General features: G+C 33.9%; 2 protein-coding genes across 10 annotated transcripts in view; one reads left to right on the top strand and one right to left on the bottom strand.

Moving 5' to 3' along the window:
• The first annotated feature begins 64 nt into the window (after positions 1-64).
• Positions 65-12,597, top strand: CycJ (Cyclin J). Of its 5 annotated transcripts, XM_074143940.1 has the most exons (9): positions 65-220; positions 310-473; positions 1,083-1,254; positions 1,547-1,825; positions 3,140-3,299; positions 3,870-3,911; positions 4,141-4,193; positions 4,675-6,011; positions 10,533-12,597. In XM_074143940.1, the coding sequence occupies exons 2-8, from the start codon at positions 360-362 to the stop codon at positions 4,680-4,682; spliced, it is 828 nt and encodes a 275-aa protein (XP_074000041.1). In that variant the 5' UTR covers positions 65-220; positions 310-359; the 3' UTR covers positions 4,683-6,011; positions 10,533-12,597. The 5 variants fall into 5 exon arrangements, with proteins under 5 accessions (XP_074000041.1, XP_074000042.1, XP_074000038.1 ...); XM_074143941.1 differs by lacking the exon at positions 3,870-3,911; XM_074143937.1 differs by lacking the exons at positions 4,675-6,011; positions 10,533-12,597 and having other exon boundaries at positions 4,141-4,553.
• LOC141462234 (lutropin-choriogonadotropic hormone receptor-like) overlaps positions 9,974-21,825 on the bottom strand; it is a 149,854-nt gene continuing 138,002 nt past the window's right edge. For all 5 annotated transcript variants that reach the window (XM_074143921.1, XM_074143923.1, XM_074143922.1 and 2 more), the window contains 7 exons: positions 20,879-20,971; positions 17,434-17,551; positions 16,114-16,287; positions 13,605-13,784; positions 13,153-13,381; positions 11,429-11,821; positions 9,974-10,814 (listed from right to left, as the gene is read on the bottom strand). In XM_074143921.1, the coding sequence (XP_074000022.1) occupies positions 10,538-10,814; positions 11,429-11,821; positions 13,153-13,381; positions 13,605-13,784; positions 16,114-16,287; positions 17,434-17,551; positions 20,879-20,971 (1,464 nt within the window). In that variant the 3' untranslated portion in view covers positions 9,974-10,537. The remainder of the gene's footprint in view (positions 10,815-11,428; positions 11,822-13,152; positions 13,382-13,604; positions 13,785-16,113; positions 16,288-17,433; positions 17,552-20,878; positions 20,972-21,825) is intronic.

The following is a 21,825-nucleotide window of genomic DNA, read 5'->3' as shown; positions in this document are numbered from 1 at the left end:
AAGAAGTAATTGAATACTTGTTTTATCTATTAAAAAGCCGTACCAAAAAATAAGAAAAATAAAATTCTAAATCTTATTTAATTTTTACGTTTAAACAATTTGAACCCAAATAATAATGAATAAAATAAAAACCCTAATCTAAATACAAAACAAAAATGATAAGGTAGGTAACAACTCGTGTTATAAGTACAACTAGGAGGGTAAAGTTTATTTTGAAATTGTAAGTAATTTTTCCTATACATTTGGATTTTATATTCTGTGAAATCATTTTTTAATATCTAAACGAATTTTTTGCTATAATTTTTACAGTAGTAAAATTTTTTTTTATTGGGAAAAACGGTAAAATAAATAAATAAATCATGAGAGAAGTCTGTATGGATGAATGGTACCTGACCTGTTATGCTTTTGATATTAATAAAAATCTAAAAGAAAGAGAATTATTTGGAAGGAAAATACAATTTCAGAGTCCTCAGGTATGTTATTTTAAATTTGTTAGCTTAATGTTACTATTTTTTATCCTGAAATGGTTAATAGAAGATTTAGCCAGTGGATGGTTTATAGAAAAGATTATTCTTTCATTAAAATTTTATTGCTTTATAAAAAAAAAAAGTTAATGCTGAATTATTTAGCTTATATGCCCAGCTATCTTAACCATCTTTCGGCGACAGCGATAATTTGAAGTATTAGATTGATTTCATCTTTGTTGGGAATTCACCTCTCTTTTGATGAGGTTGATGATGAGGACATTCTATCATTAGGAGATCTGTTGTTATTGTAGTAGATAAAAATGTTGCAGCTAATAGAATTAGAATTACACTAGTCGTAACAGTTGTCTAGGGATAAGAAGTATAACTTTTCTTTTAAAAGTTCGTGTTTCCGATATGTACTACTTCAGGAACTAGTGAGGAGAGTGGCTGTGGAGTTATAAAAGTTGAAAGCTTCTCTTTCCCATTTCCTAAAAGCGGGCACCAGTGGTTTTGAAAAGTTAAACTTTCAAATTGGCCCTAGCCAACCGTTACATCTTGTATAAAAATATTTATTTTTTTTGGAAATTAATTTCCTGATCCCCCCTTTTTTTGTAGCTGAAATATAGAACTAAACTACTTGATTGGTTGAAATCTGTGGCAGAAAGATTAACACTATCTAACGTTACCGTACATCTAGGCATATTTTTAATAGATAAATTTATGGACAATCACAATATAGTAATAAATCGTCTTGCTTCAGTTGCACTAGTTTGTTTATTGATTGCTGGTAAGTGATTTTGCAAATGAAGAATAATTTTGTTTTTTCAAACTGTACCAAGGTGCGAAAAAAAAATGAAGAATTACCTTGAATCTGTCATTATTGCTCGGATTAGATATTATATAGTATTGATCTGCCAATCACTTCTTCATGTGATGAATAAAAATAAACCAAGATATTTTTCAAAAATTATTATACCGATATTTCAAATAATCAAGGTGACTCTTTCATTTTGCACTTGAGTATTTATATCAATAATAATTATACTAAAATATTTCTACTTTTTTGTTTAATGATGTAGCCAAATTCGAAGAACTTGATAGTCGAATTCCAAAGCTTACTGACTTACCAGCACTAGTGGGATACGAGATGAGCTTAGCTGAATTTGTACAGCTCGAAATCTTTGTACTAAATTCATTTAATTGGAGAATTTCCTGGCCAACACCAGCACATTTTGCAGAGTTTTATTCACTTTGTGCGGTGAATGCTGGTGATCGTGATTATAATTGTACTCCACATCATCATCTCAGCGATTTGATTACTTCATCTTTAAGGGATTTTCTTGATGTTACTCTCTCTGGTAAGTTTTGGATTCTTTTTTTGTTTAATGTACTTTCTCTTAGCTCTTTTAAGAAGCTGATCGGGAATCGTATGTTTTTTTGTGGCAAAATTCATTCAAGATCTCTTAAGTTGTAAATTTTGAAAGCAAGAAGAAGAAAAGAGTGATCTGTGCGTGCGTATGATCAGAATAAATCCACAACGGAAAATGGCAGCTAGTTCAAATTTCATATTACGATATTCGACATTACCCTATTTATCAGGTTTTGGTCAAAATCCAGAAATACCGCTTCCTTATTTAGTTTTTTTAATGAGATTTTTCAAAAAAAAAAAAATGACTCCTAACTAAACTTGGTCAATTAATTAACATACATGTAGAGTTTTTTGATTTTTTAGATTTTATTTCAAACATTTTCCAAGCTTAATTCATGTTGTGATGGATGATAATTTCGCTTCCATCTAAGAGGCATTTAAAATGAATAGTTCGGTACTAACTTACATAAATATTAATGAGGATTTAATTGGTTTGTAAAAACTCCAGGTTTTAAGAAAAATAACATGATTGGAAGTACAAATGAAGATATTTTTCCGTACATGTTTACTTAGGTAAAGTCTAAAACTTTTCTTACGCTTTATTTTTTTTTTGTTTTAAAATTTATAATATTTGTTAAAAAAAAATATGTTATTTCTGGTAACGGGAATGCAATGGCTATTTTTCTAAATTACTATTTCAGCATTAAGTATAATTATGAGCATATAATCAACGTAGTAAACTCTGGCAGACGGCATTTTGCCATGCTTTTAATACTTGTTCATCTTTTTCAGCTTTGTTTTTTCTTTACTTAAGTTTTATTTCATTGTTAATTTATTGTTTGTACATTTAAAAAAATAATAATTGTTATTATTATTATGAGCTATAGATCACTTGAATGTTTGGCTTAATTTCAGACTTTAAAGAATTCTTCTACTTTCTTCTACTAGTAAAACTTCACAGATTGGGTTTTTTTTTTAAAAAAAACTTATCCCGTTGAATTTCTTTAGAAAAAGCAAAAAACACAATTTTAGGGCTGTTCTGGAGAATTGGTGAAAGTAGGATTCCCTCTAAAATGTAATTATTCAGTATTATTTACGGTTATACAAGCGGGTATTAATCTTAGTAAGTAGTAAATATTTTTTTAAAATTACAAAGTTTGAAGAGAAAAGTATGAGTTGGTACCTTGTGAACGAGAGATAGCAGAGTGAGGTGATTCTTATTAAACAGAAATTAAAAATAAAAAACATTTTCTTTAAAATCTGTTGCTTATTTCTGTGTGTTTTTTCTTTCTTTTGACTACAGACGTTACATTATTAGAATATCGATCTTCAGAAGTGGCTGCAGCATGTTTATTGGCTGCTCGTGTAGAGCATGGACTACGACCACTTTGGCCAGAAATGTTGGAGACAATCACTGGTTATACTATTTTGCAACTTCAACCTGTCTTCAATGTAATCATTGAGTAAGTGAGTTTTTATCTCTGGAATCTGAAAAAAACACAAAATGTTGGAATTAATGTATTTCATATTGGGAACATACTCTCCTTGGAGACCTCCGAAGCTAATACATGTAAATTGTTGGTTTAGTGGGTTCGATTCCCGGTCTAGAGGCCTTGGATTTTATTTTTAATGGTTAATATGAGAAATTTACAGTAAAATATGTTTGCTAGTTGCCTCCGTCCGCTACACCTAATTTGGTAATTAGACGTTAAGCCCCGCCTGAAAAAATAGGCAATTACTTCACTTCACTCCCCTTCATCTGTGAGAATTTCGTCATTGGTGCAAGGTGCCTTTTTTTTTTTAGAAAACCTTTGGAGCTAAATTCTTCCCCCTTAATATTTGAGAGATATTATTCCAGCTTTTTAAAAGCAAAAAAAATAAATCCAGGAACACAATTTTTTTATAAATTGAAATCTCTTAACAAAATTTGCAACATCTGTATTCGATGGCAGATTTCATAATTAAATGGTTTAATTTTTTTCAAGAATAATGAAAAAATATAATAGTAGAAATGATATTTTTATTTTTTGCAGAACAAATTTATGTGAAGAACAAAATCTACTTTTTTTGCAAAGGTATTTTTGTGTTAAGAAATTCGTATTTTTTTTTTTTTTTTTTTGAATGCTCGCGCAGTATCTTTATAAAGGGAAATTTTGTATTTAAGTTGGTATCATTGCTTTTGATGAGAAAACAAGTTTCTTATTAACTTTAATCTGATTTAGTAATCAATATTTTTTTTTTTTTTATTAAATATTGATTATATATGCTTATTTATATATTTTTATTTAATTTTTTTACTTTTAGCGCTGACATAAGCCATGGACGTAAAAGGAAATTCGATGAAACACATGAATCAGGTTATGAATCTTCTAGTCCAGAATGTTCGAAACATAAAGCTAAGTTATTGAAAGAATTATGAATTGATTTATTTAATAATTCTCAACTCCAAAAATGAAAAGAAAAAGTATACTAATAAAGAAAATTGTAGTTATGTTCAAATAGGTACAAGAAAAAGATTGAATCTGTGATATAGTTAATTATTAAAATGTTTAGGATAAAAAAGTTATAAAGATCGATAACTCGATTGGTAAAAGCAAAGAAGAGAAACAAGCCAAAGATCTTTAGTTCACTTTGTAATCATATTTTTTGTAATAATTTTAAAGTGAAAAAAACAAAATAATAATATTAATAAAAACAATTCTGTACAAGAAATGAAATTTATTTAAGAATATTGCATACATATATGAATGAATATTGTAAAAGAAATAATATTATGTATTTATAGTTATTTTTTTGGAGATAGGCTTTAATTTTACTTATTTATTTATTTATTTATAGATGTGTAAGAAAATTGAATTTGAAGACTGACTAAATACAAATCTAAGAAGCTTTTGTGAAAATTAACAACTTAGAAGACTGTCCTACTTAATTAAAAAAAAAAAAAATAAGTAGAAAATATAAGGTTTATTTTTTATTTAGTCTTGGGAGAATAAAAATAAAGTGAGATTATGTAATAAAGTTAATTTATGATTAAATTAATTTAAAAGTTATGCGTACAAATTACAATTAGTTACGAATTAATTTTTTGTAGAATAAGGTTATTTTTGCCCACTAAGTTATTGTGCCATCTAAATATGAACCATTACATCAACATTGGTTCAATGATGAGAAATGAATTTGTTATAATTCTCTTGTGGTTTAGGGGCATCATAGGACGCATATTGTTGAAGGAATTTTTTTTTTTTTTGTAGTAAAGTTCATATTTCTGGAATCTGGTAATAGATGAGGCAATATTTTAAAAGCGACTTCACTTCATGCAAAAAAAACAACTTACCCAATAATTTATTAATTTGTTTTAATAAATTTTAAATTAGTGTCAATGCTTTACAATAGATCGTCATCTTCCAAAAGTCGGCTAATAGGCTTCCTGTCTTTAAAGATGCTCATACTCGGCAAAGTACCGCGGTTTATTTAGTACTTTTTTAAAAGTAAATTACTTGAATTAAAATGTTTTACACAAAGATCTTAGTCTATTCTAAAAAAAAAAAAAAAAAAAAATATCCCTTAAACTGATAGCACAACACACCTGTTTAGTTCAATTTACATCTTGCATTATCAGAATTCTGAAAGAACTAGAAAATGCATGAATCTACAATAACTTGGTGGGCAACCCAAAATAAGAATTGATTAATACTAGTCTTCTATGATATACGAATCGATTAAATACTTCGATAAATTGAAAATTGAATGTTTTTGTATAGAAATGAATTGTTTTCATTAACCTAAAAATGTCTTGTTATGTTATATTTTTTTCCACCTAAAAATGAGTAATATTGGTTTAATTGGAAATTCTAGTTGAGTACAAAACGTTGTGTTTTTGTAAATGTTTGTAGATTTATTTTTCTATTGAATTTGGTAAAAAAAAAAATTATGCAATAATAAAATTATAAAAGGAATAGTGGAGTTTGTTTTTTCTCCTCTCTAGAGAAAGCTCTTCCTGACCAAGCTTCGATCTAATTAATAACAACAAAAAAAGTTTTGAACCTAAGGAAGGACTTGGTTTAGTTGTGCCGCTTCCAAATACAAAAAAATTATATAAAAAAATGGTGTTATATGAGTTCCACTTCAGAAAGCTGAACGTATTTAAAGTGGATTAGTTTTGGCCAGCTTTGAAGGTAGATAAATCTTTTTGTTTATTATTATTGATTGATAAGTTAGTTTTTAATATATACAGTATGTACCAAAAGTCCCATTACCCCACATCTAACTGTGTGCTATATGATGTTTTGTGTTCCCGGAGATATTGGGTTGTTAAAAGAATGTCTGACGAATCAAATTATACCCTTGAGGAAAGATTCGTCATGAGTACCTGGGCTCATGAACCAACTAACACTGGGATAACATTGAGTGTAATCCAAAATAATTTTAACGTTAGATTTAATAGGGCAGCACCTCCGAAACCAACAATTTTACATTGGGAGAAGAAGCTATTTGAAACTGGTTCCATTAAAAACAGACCGCGTTCTGAAAGACCATCAACCATTCCGAAGACCCCGAGACTCATGAGACCGTGTAAGTGAATCAGCACAGTTATCTCGCCATGCTACGCGACTTGTTTGTAATGGTTTGTACCGCAATTGGAACGTTTTGGACTTAGTGATCGAATCTGGTTTCAACAAGATGGGGCGCTAGCTCATTTCGCAATACGTGTGTGGGAATACCTAAACGAAATGTTCAGAGGTAGATGGATAGGAAGAGGATCGCCAACATTACCGGCACCTCTGAAATGGCCATCACGAAGTCACCACTGATCTGGCATACCGTGATAACGCATTATGGGGATACATCAAACAAAAAGTCGCCCAGAATCGTTATCAGACAACTAAAGACCTCAAAGACGCTGTTCGGAATGCACTTGCTTCCCATCACTCTAGCAATGCTGTGGCGCATTTCACATCGCTACTGGAGGCGACTAATGACGGTGTGCACACTCAACGCCTGGAGTAAATGATGATTTACTTGTTGTAATTTGTTTACGCTACTTAAAAGCTTCTCTCAACATACACATGCTGTTAAAAGAACCTCTTTGCACGGATGTTTGTAGGGGGGTAATGGGGCCTTTTGGAATATACTTTAGAAATGGAATTAGTACGTGCACAAAATCGCCTATCACATCTACTTAAATAATGAATTAATGACTCATATTTAAGAAGCCAGCGTTAGCTGAAATTACGAGAAGTAAATGTTGGTTAGTACCTGCTGATTTAGTACTGGCGTAAGTAGCTGTTGTCATTACCGTAAAACAACCTTTTCCAGGAAAACCTCCAAATTTTTCCCCTTGTTTTAAATAATAAGTGAAAGAAAAAGATCTATCTTAAATCTTTCTATTAAGTTTAAATGAACTCTTAATCAGTCTGTGATGGTTTCTGTATCCGATGAAATCTCTTACTTCAAAAAAGGTTGGAATGCTTTCTTTAACTTATTAACTAAGAGAAAATTACAAAAAAGGAAAAAAAATAAAATATATTAGAAAAACAATAAACGCTTTAATATAAACAACACATGTATCTACAGATAATATTTACATTATTATGATAGTTATTTTTACATACTTTTCAATAAAAAAAAAAAAATCTATCTAAATCTATCTCACATAAATGATTTCTTTTAGTCGTTAAATATGCATGTTTCTAAGTAGTTCACATTTTCTGTATAATTTTTAATATTTTCTTTCAAAAGTCAGCTGTTTGTATAATTGTTAGAACGTGTATAAACAAGATATTTGTGGCCATTTTAAAATGATTCTTTCAGTGATGCAAAATTATAATAGTTGTTTATTTATGTTTTTAACAACGGTTTTGGTTTTCATAAATAAATATCTTGAAAAAATAATTTAACACGAAATAGAAACTGTTGTGCCGCCTGAGATCAGTGAAACCTACACTGGGCCAAAAAAGTCTGTGAACACTAACCTAAATTTTATTACTTTTATTATTATCTTATTAGAAACTTCTTTTATTTTCAAATGAAATATACTATTCGATAAAGAGAAACCAGAGTTTTTCATTTTATATTCAATCTTTTATTTTTGTTCAACAGGAATATCACAATTAAATGTTTAACAAAACAACACCCCAAACGAATGCAAAAAAAGTCTGTGAACACTTTGCAGAAATAAATCATTCTTACACATTGTACGTGAATTATAAATTTTAAAAACTTGTAGGACCTCCTATGTTCCTAATCACTTCCAACAAGCGAGCTTTCATCGATCCTAATAATTTTGTGGTCGTCAATGTTGGAATTTTATCCCACTCTTCTAAAATAGCGTTTTTTAGTTGTTCACGGTTTCTTATTCCTCGTTTATTTATTTGGCGGCTGATTTCATCCCACAAATGTTCTATTGGGTTAAGGTCTGGCAATTGTGGAGGGGTGTTTAGGCGCCAGAGTGTATTATTTAAAAGCCATTCCCGAGTTTTTAGTGCGGTATGTTTCGGGTCATTGTCTTGTTGGAAGACAAACGTTCCCTCCAACCCTAATTTTTTTGAATTTTTTTTTAAATTGCGTCTTAATATATCCACATACACATATTGGTCCATCATACCATTAATTTGATCTAACTTGCCCACTCCTTTAGCACTCATGCACCCCACACCAGAATGTTGCCTCCCCCATGCTTAAAAGTAGGCTTCATATTTTTCATTTTCATAGCTTCATTTCTTTTTCGCCACACTTTTTGTCGTCAATCAGACCCACATACATTGAATTTCGACTCATCTGAAAAGATTACGGTTTCCCAGAAACTAGAAGGCTTAGAAACATATTCTTTCGCGAAATCCAATCGGCGGTTACGATTTATTTTATTGATTAAAGGTTTTTTCCTCGGGACTCGACCGCAATAATCGTATTCATGTAATTTATTTCTAATTGTCTGCGGTGTTACGCTTACACATAACCACTTGATAATTCTTGACTGATTTTTTGAGCGCTTGTCCTGGGTTCTTCTCGAACAGACTTCAGAATTTGCCGTTTATGAAAGGAATTAAGTTTTGGTGGCCGTCCACTGCGTGGCCTACTAATCACATTTCCGTACTTTTTAATAATATTATGCACCGTTGAAGGGTTTTTTTGAACTATCTTCCCTATTTCTCGAATACTTTTTCTTTCATTTCGCAACCTCACAATAAGTTCTCGAATTGGTCTGGGAACTTCCATATTAGTGGTTAAATATGTACTAATTAGATTATTTATTCACAAAACTGACTGTAGTGGTTTCTACAATACAATAGAGAACTTTGAAACTTTATTCAATCGTTTTTCTGTTTGTTATCTTAATGTTTTTACATATTTATACAGCTGTTCACAGACTTTTTTTGCATTCGTTTGGGGTGTTGTTTTGTTAAACATTTAATTGTGATATTCCTGTTGAACAAAAATAAAAGATTGAATATAAAATGAAAAACTCTGGTTTCTCTCTATCGAATAGTATATTTCATTTGAAAATAAATGAAGTTTCTAATAAGATAATAATAAAAGTAATAAAATTTAGGTTAGTGTTCACAGACTTTTTTGGCCCAGTGTATATCACATTCTTATGATATTAAAGAATAATTTCCTTGTTTGGCAATCAGTAAATATACTTACGTACTTACTTTTTCATTAAATGAAAAATCATGTTACCATCTTTGACTTAGTGCAATGGTGACTCAGTTTTTCCTTTCCTAGAAAAACAATCGAAGTTTCAATTTCCATTTACAAAGCGTTTTGCAATCCGTAAACTTTTAGAAGCTCTGCAAGCGGAAATTGTTGACAATGATTTTTAGCATTTATCAGAAATATTTTTCAAAATAAAAAAGATAATTTAGTTAATATTAGTTTTATATAACTACTTCTTAGCACTAATGCAACGTTTGTCAGATACATGTCCCACTTTAAAGAAGATAAAATTTAAAGAAGCTGTACCCGTTTACTAACTACACCCAAGTGCCAGGGTTACCAACTTTATTCTCTCAAGTTGGGAAGGAAATAGTTCAACAGCCAAAAAGGCAAAAGAGTTAAACTTAATCTTTCTTTAAGAAAACTTGTCGTAACTCTCAAATTTACAAGTCTTATGAATTCCTATCTCGATATTGAAAAAAAAAAAATTATTATTTACCTTCAGATGAACATCTATTAAATAGTGTCCATAAGAAAGATTTATTGGGTGACGTCAAGAGAATTAAAGCCTTCCCATAACCTGGGATATGCCACTATATCCAACATCTGTGGTTGTTCTTGTTCAACGTACAAAAACTGAAATGAATGAATGTGGTTCAAACCAGGATCTGGATTGTCCTAGACAACATTCTACCTGAATGTCGCGAGTACATTTGGTTTGAGTGACTGTTTTTTTGTAAGGGGCATCTATTGGGCCTACAATGTCTTTGTCTCTCCCTACTGACAAATAATAATAAATAATATATTTTAAAAATAAATAAATGAATACAATTTATGGAAACTGCTTCCAAAAATTTCTCCTAATAATACATATCCAGTCATTAAGTATGATCTTATGACGATCAGTTCATTTCAGGTACTATACACTCTTCTAAAGTAAATACTTGGTCATACCAATTTACGCGCTTACTTTTTGCTCCGCTTTAATCGATTAGTTTGTATCGAATAATCAGCGAAGTAGGATTGTTTTTTTTTTCCAGATGATTTAGACAACGGAAGTACCATTCTGCTTATGATGCTCCTTATTGTGAATACTGTCGTTGGAGAGCGTTGCGTTGATAATAGCGTTGCCAGTTGCCGCAGTGTTACCACCGGACTGCCTACCAGAATTGGCGCAATCGAAAGAAGTCAGCGTGGTGAGTACAGAACCCCGACTGGCACACTGGCGCGGTCCACGGCCTCCTTCAGCGCCGCCCCCACAGCCAGCTCCTGCGCCCACCGTGCCCTTGTACCTGGCCGCACGCTCTGAACATACACCGTACCTGGAGCATCAACACATCTTCATTCACCTGTACAACCAGTCTTTTATAATTAGCATACATGTTTTTTAGTTCGTGCAACAACAAGGAATAATGGCAACTTCCTCCTCTCTTACGGATAGCCTGAGCCGGCCCAGAACATCTGTTAGCAAGAACTGGGTTTGATATGGTATAGTCTCGTAATAAAACTGAAAAGATTTAGTTGTGACCACTCACACGACTTCCTCTTACTGCAGTTTAGTAATTAAATTTTCCTAAACTTGGAATTTTTACAAAGGAAGTAAATGACTTTACTTGTTCACTATGACGGAATAAAATGAAACGGTAAAAAGAAGCGTGACTACGTCACAATTCCGGTGAAAATCCGTCTAACCCGGAAACTGTGTAAAGTCTATTCAAATTGACCTTTAGAGGATGTTTAAGTTCTCGCCTCCTTAAGAGGTTTCTGCTTCCACTTTTTCGTGTTCGAAGTAATCCCCTTAAACATTGTATTTCCGGTTTAATTCCTACTGTAAAAATTGACCAGCAGTAAGAGAGAGTTGGATCATTGTCAAGAGTACATGAAATATGGTAGGATTACTTTAAGAACTACAAATTTCCATTCCACAAACTCATACCTGCTTAGTAGTATGAATACATCTCTTCTGTACTGATGTGTTAGCAATGCGTATAAATATGGATTAGCGCATGAATTTAGCGGATAGAAGAATACTATCAATATTTTAGTATTAGTGACATCAATCAACGGATATCCGGCCAGTGCGGTCAATCCAAAGAATGCTATGGGCGCCCAGCAGGCAAAATCTGTGAACACTAAAAGTGCCATCCTCTTAGCCACGGTCATGTCAGAATGCATCAAAGCGGCGCCTTGTTCACGTCCTCTCTTAATCGAACAATACATCCTGGAATAGCACAGACAGATCAGCCAGAAAGCAAAGCCGTTGAAGGTTAACAAGGTTGTCAGGTAGGTTACATCCACTGCTGAGGAGTTTTCCATCGGTAAGCAAATGCTGTAAAAGAAATTTAAAATTGAGTTAAAATTTTTATAGAAGAAGTAGAATTCAATGATTTTTTTAAGAAGTAAGAAGCTCCTAGGAAGAGAAAAATCTATGGGTCAGCAGTTGGATTCGAACCCGGGACCTCCGTGTGAGAATCCAATAACCGCATAGCTAATCCCTTCCCTATTGTGATGTTATCTATCACTGGACAATCTAGGATCAAATCCTCTCCCTAACTAGACAGGACAATCTATTATTTGATTAAAATAAAGAAGACAAGTTCACAGTTTTATTGGATCTCATTCAACAGCGGTTTACTTTCAAATAGTTTAGACTTCTACCTTGACACTGCAGCCAAAAAAAAGGGTTTTCTCAACCATTACTTCTTTTTTTGACGGAAAAGGAGCCGTTTTTGCGAATTACGGCCCCTCCCCAAATGGCAAGAGTCATTAAACCAGCGACTAAATTCAAGCTACAGAAGAACTCATTCTCAATCCATCCATTATAGGCCATTCTGGGTCGTGTTACCTGAGCCAATAAGAAGGCATAAGGCTCGATTATAAGTCAGCATGGGCACCGGACTGGTTAACGGGTATTTTAACAGGATGAAAAATTAATGCCATTTTCAGTCATGAAAAACTTTATTATGCCGAGCTTTCCGACCTAGGGACTAGGTCATCTTCAGGGCTGTGGAACATATTTACAATGTGTTATCAATTATATTACAATGAATGTGTATAATGTAACGAAATTTACAAAAATATTTACCCAATTTACAAAGTTTACAATGTTTTACATTATTGGTTGGTGTGTCCTTTGTCTTGTCTGTTCTTGGACTGAATGTGATCGGTCGGTGTGTTATATGTGTTTGGCTGTGTGGAAGTCAGTGTTGCCAATTGTCAAGTATTTTGTAGTAGGTTAGCGTATATATTGTTAAAATTATTGGGTATTTTAACAAATACCCACTTTCTTCAAAGTCATAAAAACGAAAGATAATAAATCTAATCTCCCTTTGAGGCAGGGGTAGTCAATATTTGTAAACTTTGCGGTAACCATATCATTTGATATTTCTCTAGCGATAATATTTCACAGCTTAAAGAGGCTTTGATGCGAATGTCACAAAATATTTCCAAAAAAAAAGTTTTATACTGTATTTCGGTCAGAATGTTCAAAAATGTTATTTAGATCTGACCTCCATTAATGGGAATTGGAAAGACACGACAACCCGAAATTCAGTGTACGTATTTCACGTGTAGCAGCGAAAGTGCGAACCACTTCTTATCCAGAGGAAGAAGCAGACTTTGAAAGAAAACCTGTACAGCTTACTAGTAACTACCACTTACCTAGTCTTATAGTAACCGCTGACGCCAACCAGGGGCAATAAGGCCATTATAATGGCGTATATCCAACCGGCTGCCATTATCTTAACGGCCGTTGATAGTTTCAACCTTTTATTCATGTGAATTGCATAGGTAATTGTGTACCATCTTTCGCAGGTGATGACGGTCAAGGTGAGTATTGACAGCTCGCTGGAGAATACAGTCAGGAAACCTGCGATCTGACATCCTAGTCCTGGTAAGAACATATCCTCTGTAGTAAAATTCACTGACAAGACTTAATCTTCAAATATTCCAATTATAAAAGTTTAATAAAGTAATGCTTAATATTAACTATATATTATCTACTTAGTCCTACATCTTTTGAAAGGAAAAGAAAATTACATTGATTTTTCAACTTTCTATCCAATCCTGCACAACTATTGAACTCTAATAATAGTAAAACAAATTATACTAACCACTCTGCCAATCAATGGCATAGTTGAAATAATCGCCAATCGATTTAGCATCCATGATGGCTATCATGATTAGATATAAGCCCATACATAGATCAGCTATTGCCAAATTGCACATCAAAAATTTGGGTACAGTCATTCTGAATCTTGAACTGAGAAGTACCAGCAATACGGCAGTGTTACCTTTCAAGAACAAAAATACACACAATTTTACGCAAAACAAAATTTAAGAAATCAAGAAAAAAAATAACATCACTGAAAATTGAAGACGTTTAATTACAAAAATTTTTGTTTTAACTTCAGATAAAGAGGTAAAAACAAGTGTGTTCTGGTTCATAATTTGGCACGCTTTACAAGAAGAAGAATGGCCAGAGAAGTACTTACTTACCTATTTTTGGCCATCCTACAAGAGCTTGGATGCCTTCTAGAGAGAACTGGTTGGTGATAGGTACTCAAGAATGATTCCCTTTTATTTACCACAGGAACGTCTAAGACAGCAGACTGTTTTGACCCTAGAGACCCACCTTTGTCAGGGTCTCATTGTCTTCCAAACTGAGTATTTTTTTTATATGCTACTCTTACATTGGGGGTAAGGAACTTAACTGATAAGAGATTGATAACGGCGTGAATAGTCACGCTTAATTATGGGCATTGCAATTCTTTTAGTGCATCTCTCCTACATCTCAGGCCGTTTTGGGAATTCGCTTATTAACCAGTAAACTGTTTCGACCTTGTTGGAAAATGTATTCCGTACGTACGTCGTACGAAAATAAGCGATGACGAATATATTCGTCAAACCCAGAGTATCTTTGATATGAAATTGGGTTGCGATTAAATGACTTTTATATTTTTTTATCGTTATTTATTTCATGTACATTCATTCATTTATTTATATTAACATAAATAGGAACCAAAAACATCCAAAATATAAATTTCGTTGCACTCGAATATACTATTGTTGTTGACCTGGGGTAACAGCTTGCTACACACTGATTTACTTTCTTCGATCAGACTAAAATATTTTTTCTAAATTACCTTATTATCTCAAATACGCATTCAAATGATAAAGTGTTACGGAGGAAATCCGACAAAGAATCACAAAAACTTGGAAAAACCTGGTGCCACTATGTAAACAGCTTACTCAATACTCTCCTTGCATAAATACCAAATTACAAAGAATGCACACCGCTGCAATTATCCAACCCGAGTAGGTCGCAACATTACAGACTGGTATTTATGGAAATGAATCCCTGGACCAGATGATAAAAATACAAACAATTATGCAGGGAAATTTCTTGGCAGGTTAGTGTAGCCCACGACTCAGCAATATGGATGATCCCTAAATCTTGAACCCCGCACATGAGCAAAAGCTCCGCCTCTTGAATACAGGTAGATAGGGAACAAAAGGATCCTCATCCCGTCTTTTATTACCAGGCGCTCCACTTACTGCATAGTCTAGCCTAACACAACTTGTGAGTTCGTTATTGATTCAGTAATGACTAATAAAAGACTACTAATTCATACTATATCTTACATTAGTTCTTTTTATTCCGAGATGGCCTCAAAATATTCCAAACTTCTTGCAGTTTACGAATATATTTTAATTTTAACTAAAATTGCAAAATTAACTGCCGATGGTCACTACTGAAAATGCATGACGAATATACTCGTCATAACACAAAATTTTACACTTTTTTCATGACAAATGTCTTCGTCATAAACAGTTAACTGGTTAAGGAGGTTAGCCAAAATATCATAACGAAATTAAGTGTGCCTCTGTTACTCCCCTCCTTACTGCCGATGGAATGACAATTTCAAGGAATTCCCGCAGAAAACAGGAGGTTCATGCAGTACAGAATAAAGAGCGCAGTGAGTCTTTGAAGTTCACCGTTTCAATTATAAATAACCTGCATATAACCTTTCAAAAAAAAAAAAACATCGCTAAGGGTGAAGTGTATCTGTCACAGAATGCCAACTTAACTGGAAAGAAGCAAAAAATAATTGTCATCTATAAACATCACACGTATTTCATATTGAATTCGCCCCCTCCCCATATTACCAAGAATATAATAGGTCTCGGATGGAAGGTTACATTTTTTTTTTTATCTTTTTCCCTACATATAAAGCACAAGAGGTTTGAACCTCAATACACAACAATTTGATTTCCGGTCACGTATTTCATGAAATATTTTTTTCCAACGTTTACTTCTTTTTATGTGATTTCTTTAATAAAAGTAGCAATTTAAATATTGAGCCCTTCTTAAATACTGATACGAGCTAAAAATCTGGTTTAAACAAAATTATTTCAAATAGAAGTTACACTGATCAGATTAACCAGGTTTGTTAATTATCTTCTAGAGGAGGTAAAACCGTTTATGATTCAAAATTGGCACTTTAGGAATGCGCTTAAAGGATGTTCGGCAATAAAGTCCAGGCAAAAAAGTTGGCCAAGTCAAATTGGGTAAAAAAAAAGTCTGATCCTTGAGAGATTTTAGGTGACTTAGGATGGTACCTAGGAGGGCAGCTACGGCTACAATCCAGACGGCCACACGTAACGTCCAATTGCCCATCAGATCTTCGCATGGATTGAACGCATCTGGTTCCGGTATACATTCCACTTTTCTGAAGTCTTTCGAAAGATTGCCACACTCAGCTGTCATCCTTTTACCAGGTTCCAGGGTCACTCCTGAAAAAAAAAACAACAAAAAAATTATCCTTTTATATATCGCAATAAACTGTGACTTTTTATTGGTTGATTAATTCGCCGGAAGTGAAGGCCAAAGAGGTGGCTAGGATACCTGGTTTTAAATTTGGGTTTTAGTATGGGGCGCCTAATACCCCTAACTTTGAGTCTGGACCTCTTCTATGGTCGTTGGGTTTCCCTCGCATTCTGATCCAAAAACAAACATTCGGCAGCAGTCGACAGATACACTTACGCTCTAATGAGCCTGAAAAGATACAGCAGTGTTCCCCTTAATATTTTTTTCCGTTTTTCCAGAGACAAAACAACAAAAAAGACGGCGATAACCTTCCCTCAGTATATTCGTAGTTATAAATATGAGGTGTGGCTATTAAATAACGCGATTGATGCTGCTACAGAAGAACTATGCATGCGTCAAATCTTAACGACCGACAGCTGTGCAGCGTAAAGCCTTCTATTTGGATTGTAGCATCTCACGTTTTTGTAGAGAAGTCTGTCTGACCGGAACCGTCGTTTGTGTAATATTCGTAGTTATTAAAACTGTCCGGTAGGACAGTTGTATAAGGGTTGATCGTCAAAAACTGCACGAAAAAGCGTAACGTTGAAAAACACCCAACTTTGACAATTTTTTTCTCTTTTTCTATAAAAGATAAAATTCCCAAATTTTCTTTAAAATAAAGGGCAAACCCTCCTTTATGACTGTAATTTTTTTGCAACAACCCAGATCTAATAGGTTTTGAGAAAAAAGTTGCCGAAATTGAGCAAAAACGGCATTTTCAAAAAATGTTGTTGTTCTTGTTGTTGTTGTTGTTGTTGTTGTTGTTGTTGTTACCTTTTTTGTAAACAACGTAGCGCCTAAACGCGTAAACCGGTTTTCATGAATGAGGTGTCATTCGATTCGGAATTTTATGTAGATGTGCCTTTTGGGGGTCTCGATCCTATACATCGAATGGGAGAGGAGTTAGCCCCCTTTATGTAAGGCCCCCTCCAAAATTATTACTAATTACTCTGTAAATCTCCAGCAATGGTTTCGAACAATGGCATGGAGTGTTGTAGGGTTAGGGGAGGGGTGTATATTGAAGGTGATTATAACTAAGTATGTATAAATTTAAAATAAAAAACAAAACCTACCTTCCTGATGGAACGTGCCGTCCGGGAAATAGTGTGGGCTGATGTCCGGCTGTGGAGGACTTTCCCAGCTCCTTCGCGAGCGGCGGCTGCATTTGCTTTGTATCGTCCGCAGGAATTCCTGTACAGAATCACACAATACAATAAACTTACGTTCTTTCCCTTACTTGTTGCGATCAAGTCTCCTTCTCGCAGCACTTTCAATATTTTGAAGTATTCTTAGTTTTGTTGATAGCTACAAGGATGTTTGGACTTCTATTGAGGCTCTGTTATTGTGCTACATATGTGTGGTAGTAGGAGATTGGCCATACTGACACTTAATAATGGCCGCCGATGAAATGCGTTGAGATGATTGGAAGTTATTTTAATTGGTGTAAATTTAATTTATTTGTGCCTGTATTTCAATTTAATTGGCAGCTCTTATTCAGTGGATTATATTTTTGTTATTTAACAGCTGTTAGTGTTACCTAGATTACCTGAATTCCATTAGGTAGGGCCGGATTTTCCTATAGGCTAACTAGGCTTCAGCCTAGGGCCTCAAAATCAAGAGAGGCCTACATTCAAATTGTTAGCAACATTAAAATTACTCTATTCTAAAAACAGTGAACACTAATACACTGTTTTAGTGATGTATCACAGTAGTGATGTATTTTATTATCTCTCATGTAATTTACAAACTTAAAAATGGGAGGTGAAAGGGCCTCATAAGTGGAATAGCCTAGGGGCCTCTTTTCATCTAAATCCCGCCCTGGTCAGTACGCTGCAAAGTTTACAGTATGTACAGTTCGTACTCTTGTCTGTACTAAGTCTCAACATAATCCAGATTAGGCCTGTGGGCTCAATAGGAGTTTGATGTACGAGTATTGTCAAGACTTGCCAAGTCTTGTTAGGAGGAGGAAAGTTACTTAGTTTGTCAAGAGTTTGTGGCAAGTTATTTAATAAGATACAGCGCTTGGCGGCTGAGATGTCAAACTGAGAGGAGATGAAAAGTTTAGGATCGCATTTCGGCCAGATCGATCAGATCCAGTGAAATTTTTTCTAATAAAATTATTTATCATTCAAATTTAAACGTCAGTTAAAGGATCTTTTCGCCATCAATCGACAATCAAGATTTGTGGTACAAATTATTCTTCAGCAACTTCACAGTGTTTAAGGGGTGAAACTGAAGAATTACCAGAATTAGCGCTTTAGAGGGGATCCTAAATGACTCACTCACCTTGAAACCCTGCTACCTAAATCATTGTTTATAAAAGACGTTTCAAACAAAACTGACAAATCCAAAATACCAAATTGCACTTCCGGAAAATGATCATCAAGTATTAGAAAAGTGTAAAATCCATTTTAGTAACATCCGGTTAAAATTCAGTAGCAAAAAATGATAGATCTCGCTTTACTTCTCTTGAAGTGAAGTGCTCTACTTTTGCATCTAGTCCTGCATTCCTTAATTATATTACGTACCAAAGTGAACATTAATGATCTACACAAATTAGGGTTCTTCATTTAAATTATTATTATTTTTTTTATTAGAAATAATATTTTCAATTCAAGAACTTAACCTACAAAAAACAGAAAACATAAATTAAATTATAATGTTGGCAACACTGTCAACCTTAATTGGCCTGTGGTGGCACTACTGTGTACTGTAAAACGTAATCTAATCTCCCCCAACAGCTAACAATACATTAAGTCTACCTCTACACCCCTCCTCTACTGTTGGCATCTAGTTTGTTTACTTTTATCACCAACAAAGAACAAACTAACCTACTATTTACCTTGGAGGAGGTTATATTTTCATTAGCGTTTAAAATAACTTTTCAAGTCTTTGGTGTTTGTGTTTTGTTGGAAGTTAACACTTAAGGTTATTATATTTATTTTCATAAAACCATGGGGTTTTCTCTCTACATTCATATGAACAATAATGTGTGTACAACTCTGCAAAACTTCTATCTGTATCTTATAAAACTCTCTCCAATAATTATTAAAATCTATCAAAACAATTCATCAAACAAAAATAACGCCCCTACTTTTTTACAAACGTAGACTCATTCTAAATAGACATAATTAGCTTTTAGACGAAAATCAGACAAACCAGATTGTGACTCTCTAAATGGATAAACTTTTCGATCGTACTCTAAACTTGGTATCTGAATCAAACATAGTTGAACATAATATGGCGAATTTTCCACCTTGACTTAGTGACCTACAAAACACACACGGAAAATACGAGATTAACAATTTAGACTCGATATCAATACTTCTTAATAAGGGGGAGCAAGAGAAAATTTGTTCAGCTGAAATCAGTTATCTGGATGAAATTCACATAGAAATTAGTTATTTCTTGAATCTTATTACAAATCTGTGACAATAAAGCCTAATTAAAGCTAATCCTGAATTTACATAATCAATATCAGACTCATTACAAGATCATTGTTTGTGATGAACAGTGATGGGTGAATCTCAAATTTTAATTAGGGATCAGAGATTGAGTTTTGAGGTAAGAGAGAGCTGGTAAGCTGGAAGAATTATGTGAGAGGACGGGAAACAGGGATCGACCTGGGTAAGGCTGTAATTAGCAAGCTAATGGCGTCCGTCCTGTAATCAAGAGAAGATCCTAGTTACCACGTAATCAGGACACCATCGTCATGAAGCTTTAGCCTGGAGGCAGACATTTCGAAGAACAATATGCTACTATTAATTAGCGAGTACGTGTACTGTGATTGGATTTCATTTAAAGTCACCGTGATTATCGTGTTGGCATGATGAATCATGATCTAGTTCTCTAAACTTCCACTCATCAGATGGTAAAAGTATTTTTTGGTGGGGGAAAGGAGGAATTTTGGAATTGATTGGAAAACAAAGACCTGAGTAGACTGAATGGGATGATGTGGAGATTATGATTAAAGTTGATGAGATGATTATGTCCAAATGGCAGAGCCGGATTTAGATGAAAAGAGGCCCTAGGCTATTCCATTTATGAGGCCCTTTCACCTCCCATTTTTAAGTTTGTTAATTACATGAGAGATAATAAAATACATTACTACTGTGATACATTACTAAAACAGTGTATTAGTGTTCACTGTTTTTAGAATAGAGTAATTTTAATTTTGCTAACAATTTGAATGTAGGACCCTCTTGATCTTGAGGCCATAGGCTGAAGCCTAGTTAGCCTATAGGAAAATCCGGCCCTAACCCCAATCATTACGATATTCTGTATCGTACAAATAATACTTCCAACATCGGTTCAACATTGGAGCCACAAATCGTTCGTTCCAGGATTATGTTGAACACTTCTTGTCTTTCTCCAACCAAGTTCTAAACTCTTGTGGCACAGAATTCAGCCACAAAATCCACTGGGAAATGCCACTAAAGTCAATAACCTCCATGAAATCAACAACCAGCTAAAAAAAAGAAGGCAAAGAAGTAAAGCGGATATCGAATCAATACTTACATGGTGTTTGGCATAGCGAGCCGGATCATGTCTGCCGGGGAAGTGGAAAGCGCAGCAATGGTAGGCGTACGTCAGCGACACCTTCCGGATGTACTGGAACAGAAACAGTCGTGCCAAATTCAACTCATACACTTCCCTCTTTTGTAATACTACTGATAAATTCGAATTCACTTTAAATTTAGGAACAGGAAAGCCTCAGGAACAGTGATCCTGAGTTGATACTCTGCTGTTCCACCGTTAAGAGGAAGTGATTGCAGTTGTGCCAATTTATTTTTAATATTTAGTGTTCATACGATTTCCGGTTTTCAGTTTTCGAAAAATCATAAAATTACAATTTTTCGTATTAAAGGCAGTCATAAAAAGCAAACTCAGGTCACCAGTTAGTAGGCTTCAATTTCAGTTATCTCAAGGGGAGAAGCGGCTATAACATTCCTTTTCTCCTGGTTGAGTGAACGGGAAACCTAATCACAGTCCTCTGAAAGAAGTACGAGTGTGTCACCAGAATTTTTTGGTTAAAACAGTTAGTTTTATTGGTTGCAAATAATAGTACATTATTTTACAGAGCGTTTTATCATTAAACATGGCGACCCCTAGGAGTCACCATCAGCAATTAACACGCTTCAACTGATTGGACTAATTTCCAGGCCCTGCTCATAGATGGCACTAGTATGTACATCACGCGCTATCGTCAAAATGTCTTAACCACGACGACAAACTTGCTCATTAGAATTTTGATTTAAATAAAAGGGGTACAAATTACTTTGCCCAGCTACTGTAAAAGCGGACCACAGTAGATTAGCCACTTAACCTTGACCAAATAGGTCCACCTCAAAGGAGACGATGCCCACAACAATTTGCGGTAGTCCAACCAGCGGTTGAACTTAATTTACATGTTTATAGTTTAGGTTAAACTAGGTAATTAACCGGTTTAAAAAACATCTGTTGCC

Source organism: Rhodnius prolixus, unplaced genomic scaffold (genome assembly GCF_049639745.1).
Source record: "Rhodnius prolixus isolate KJV_2025 unplaced genomic scaffold, Rpr scaffold_18, whole genome shotgun sequence".
Classification (NCBI taxonomy): Eukaryota; Metazoa; Arthropoda; class Insecta; order Hemiptera; family Reduviidae; genus Rhodnius; species Rhodnius prolixus.
This window is presented reverse-complemented; position numbering and strand designations above follow the sequence as displayed.

Excerpts from the sequence above, each read along its gene's own strand:
- CycJ (XM_074143937.1), top strand. The coding sequence starts at position 360 with ATGAGAGAAGTCTGTATGGATGAATGGTACCTGACCTGTTATGCTTTT. Across the intron at positions 1,255-1,546 it reads AGTTTGTTTATTGATTGCTG|CCAAATTCGAAGAACTTGAT; the intron begins GTAAGTGATTTT and ends TTAATGATGTAG. Across the intron at positions 1,826-3,139 it reads TCTTGATGTTACTCTCTCTG|ACGTTACATTATTAGAATAT; the intron begins GTAAGTTTTGGA and ends TTTTGACTACAG.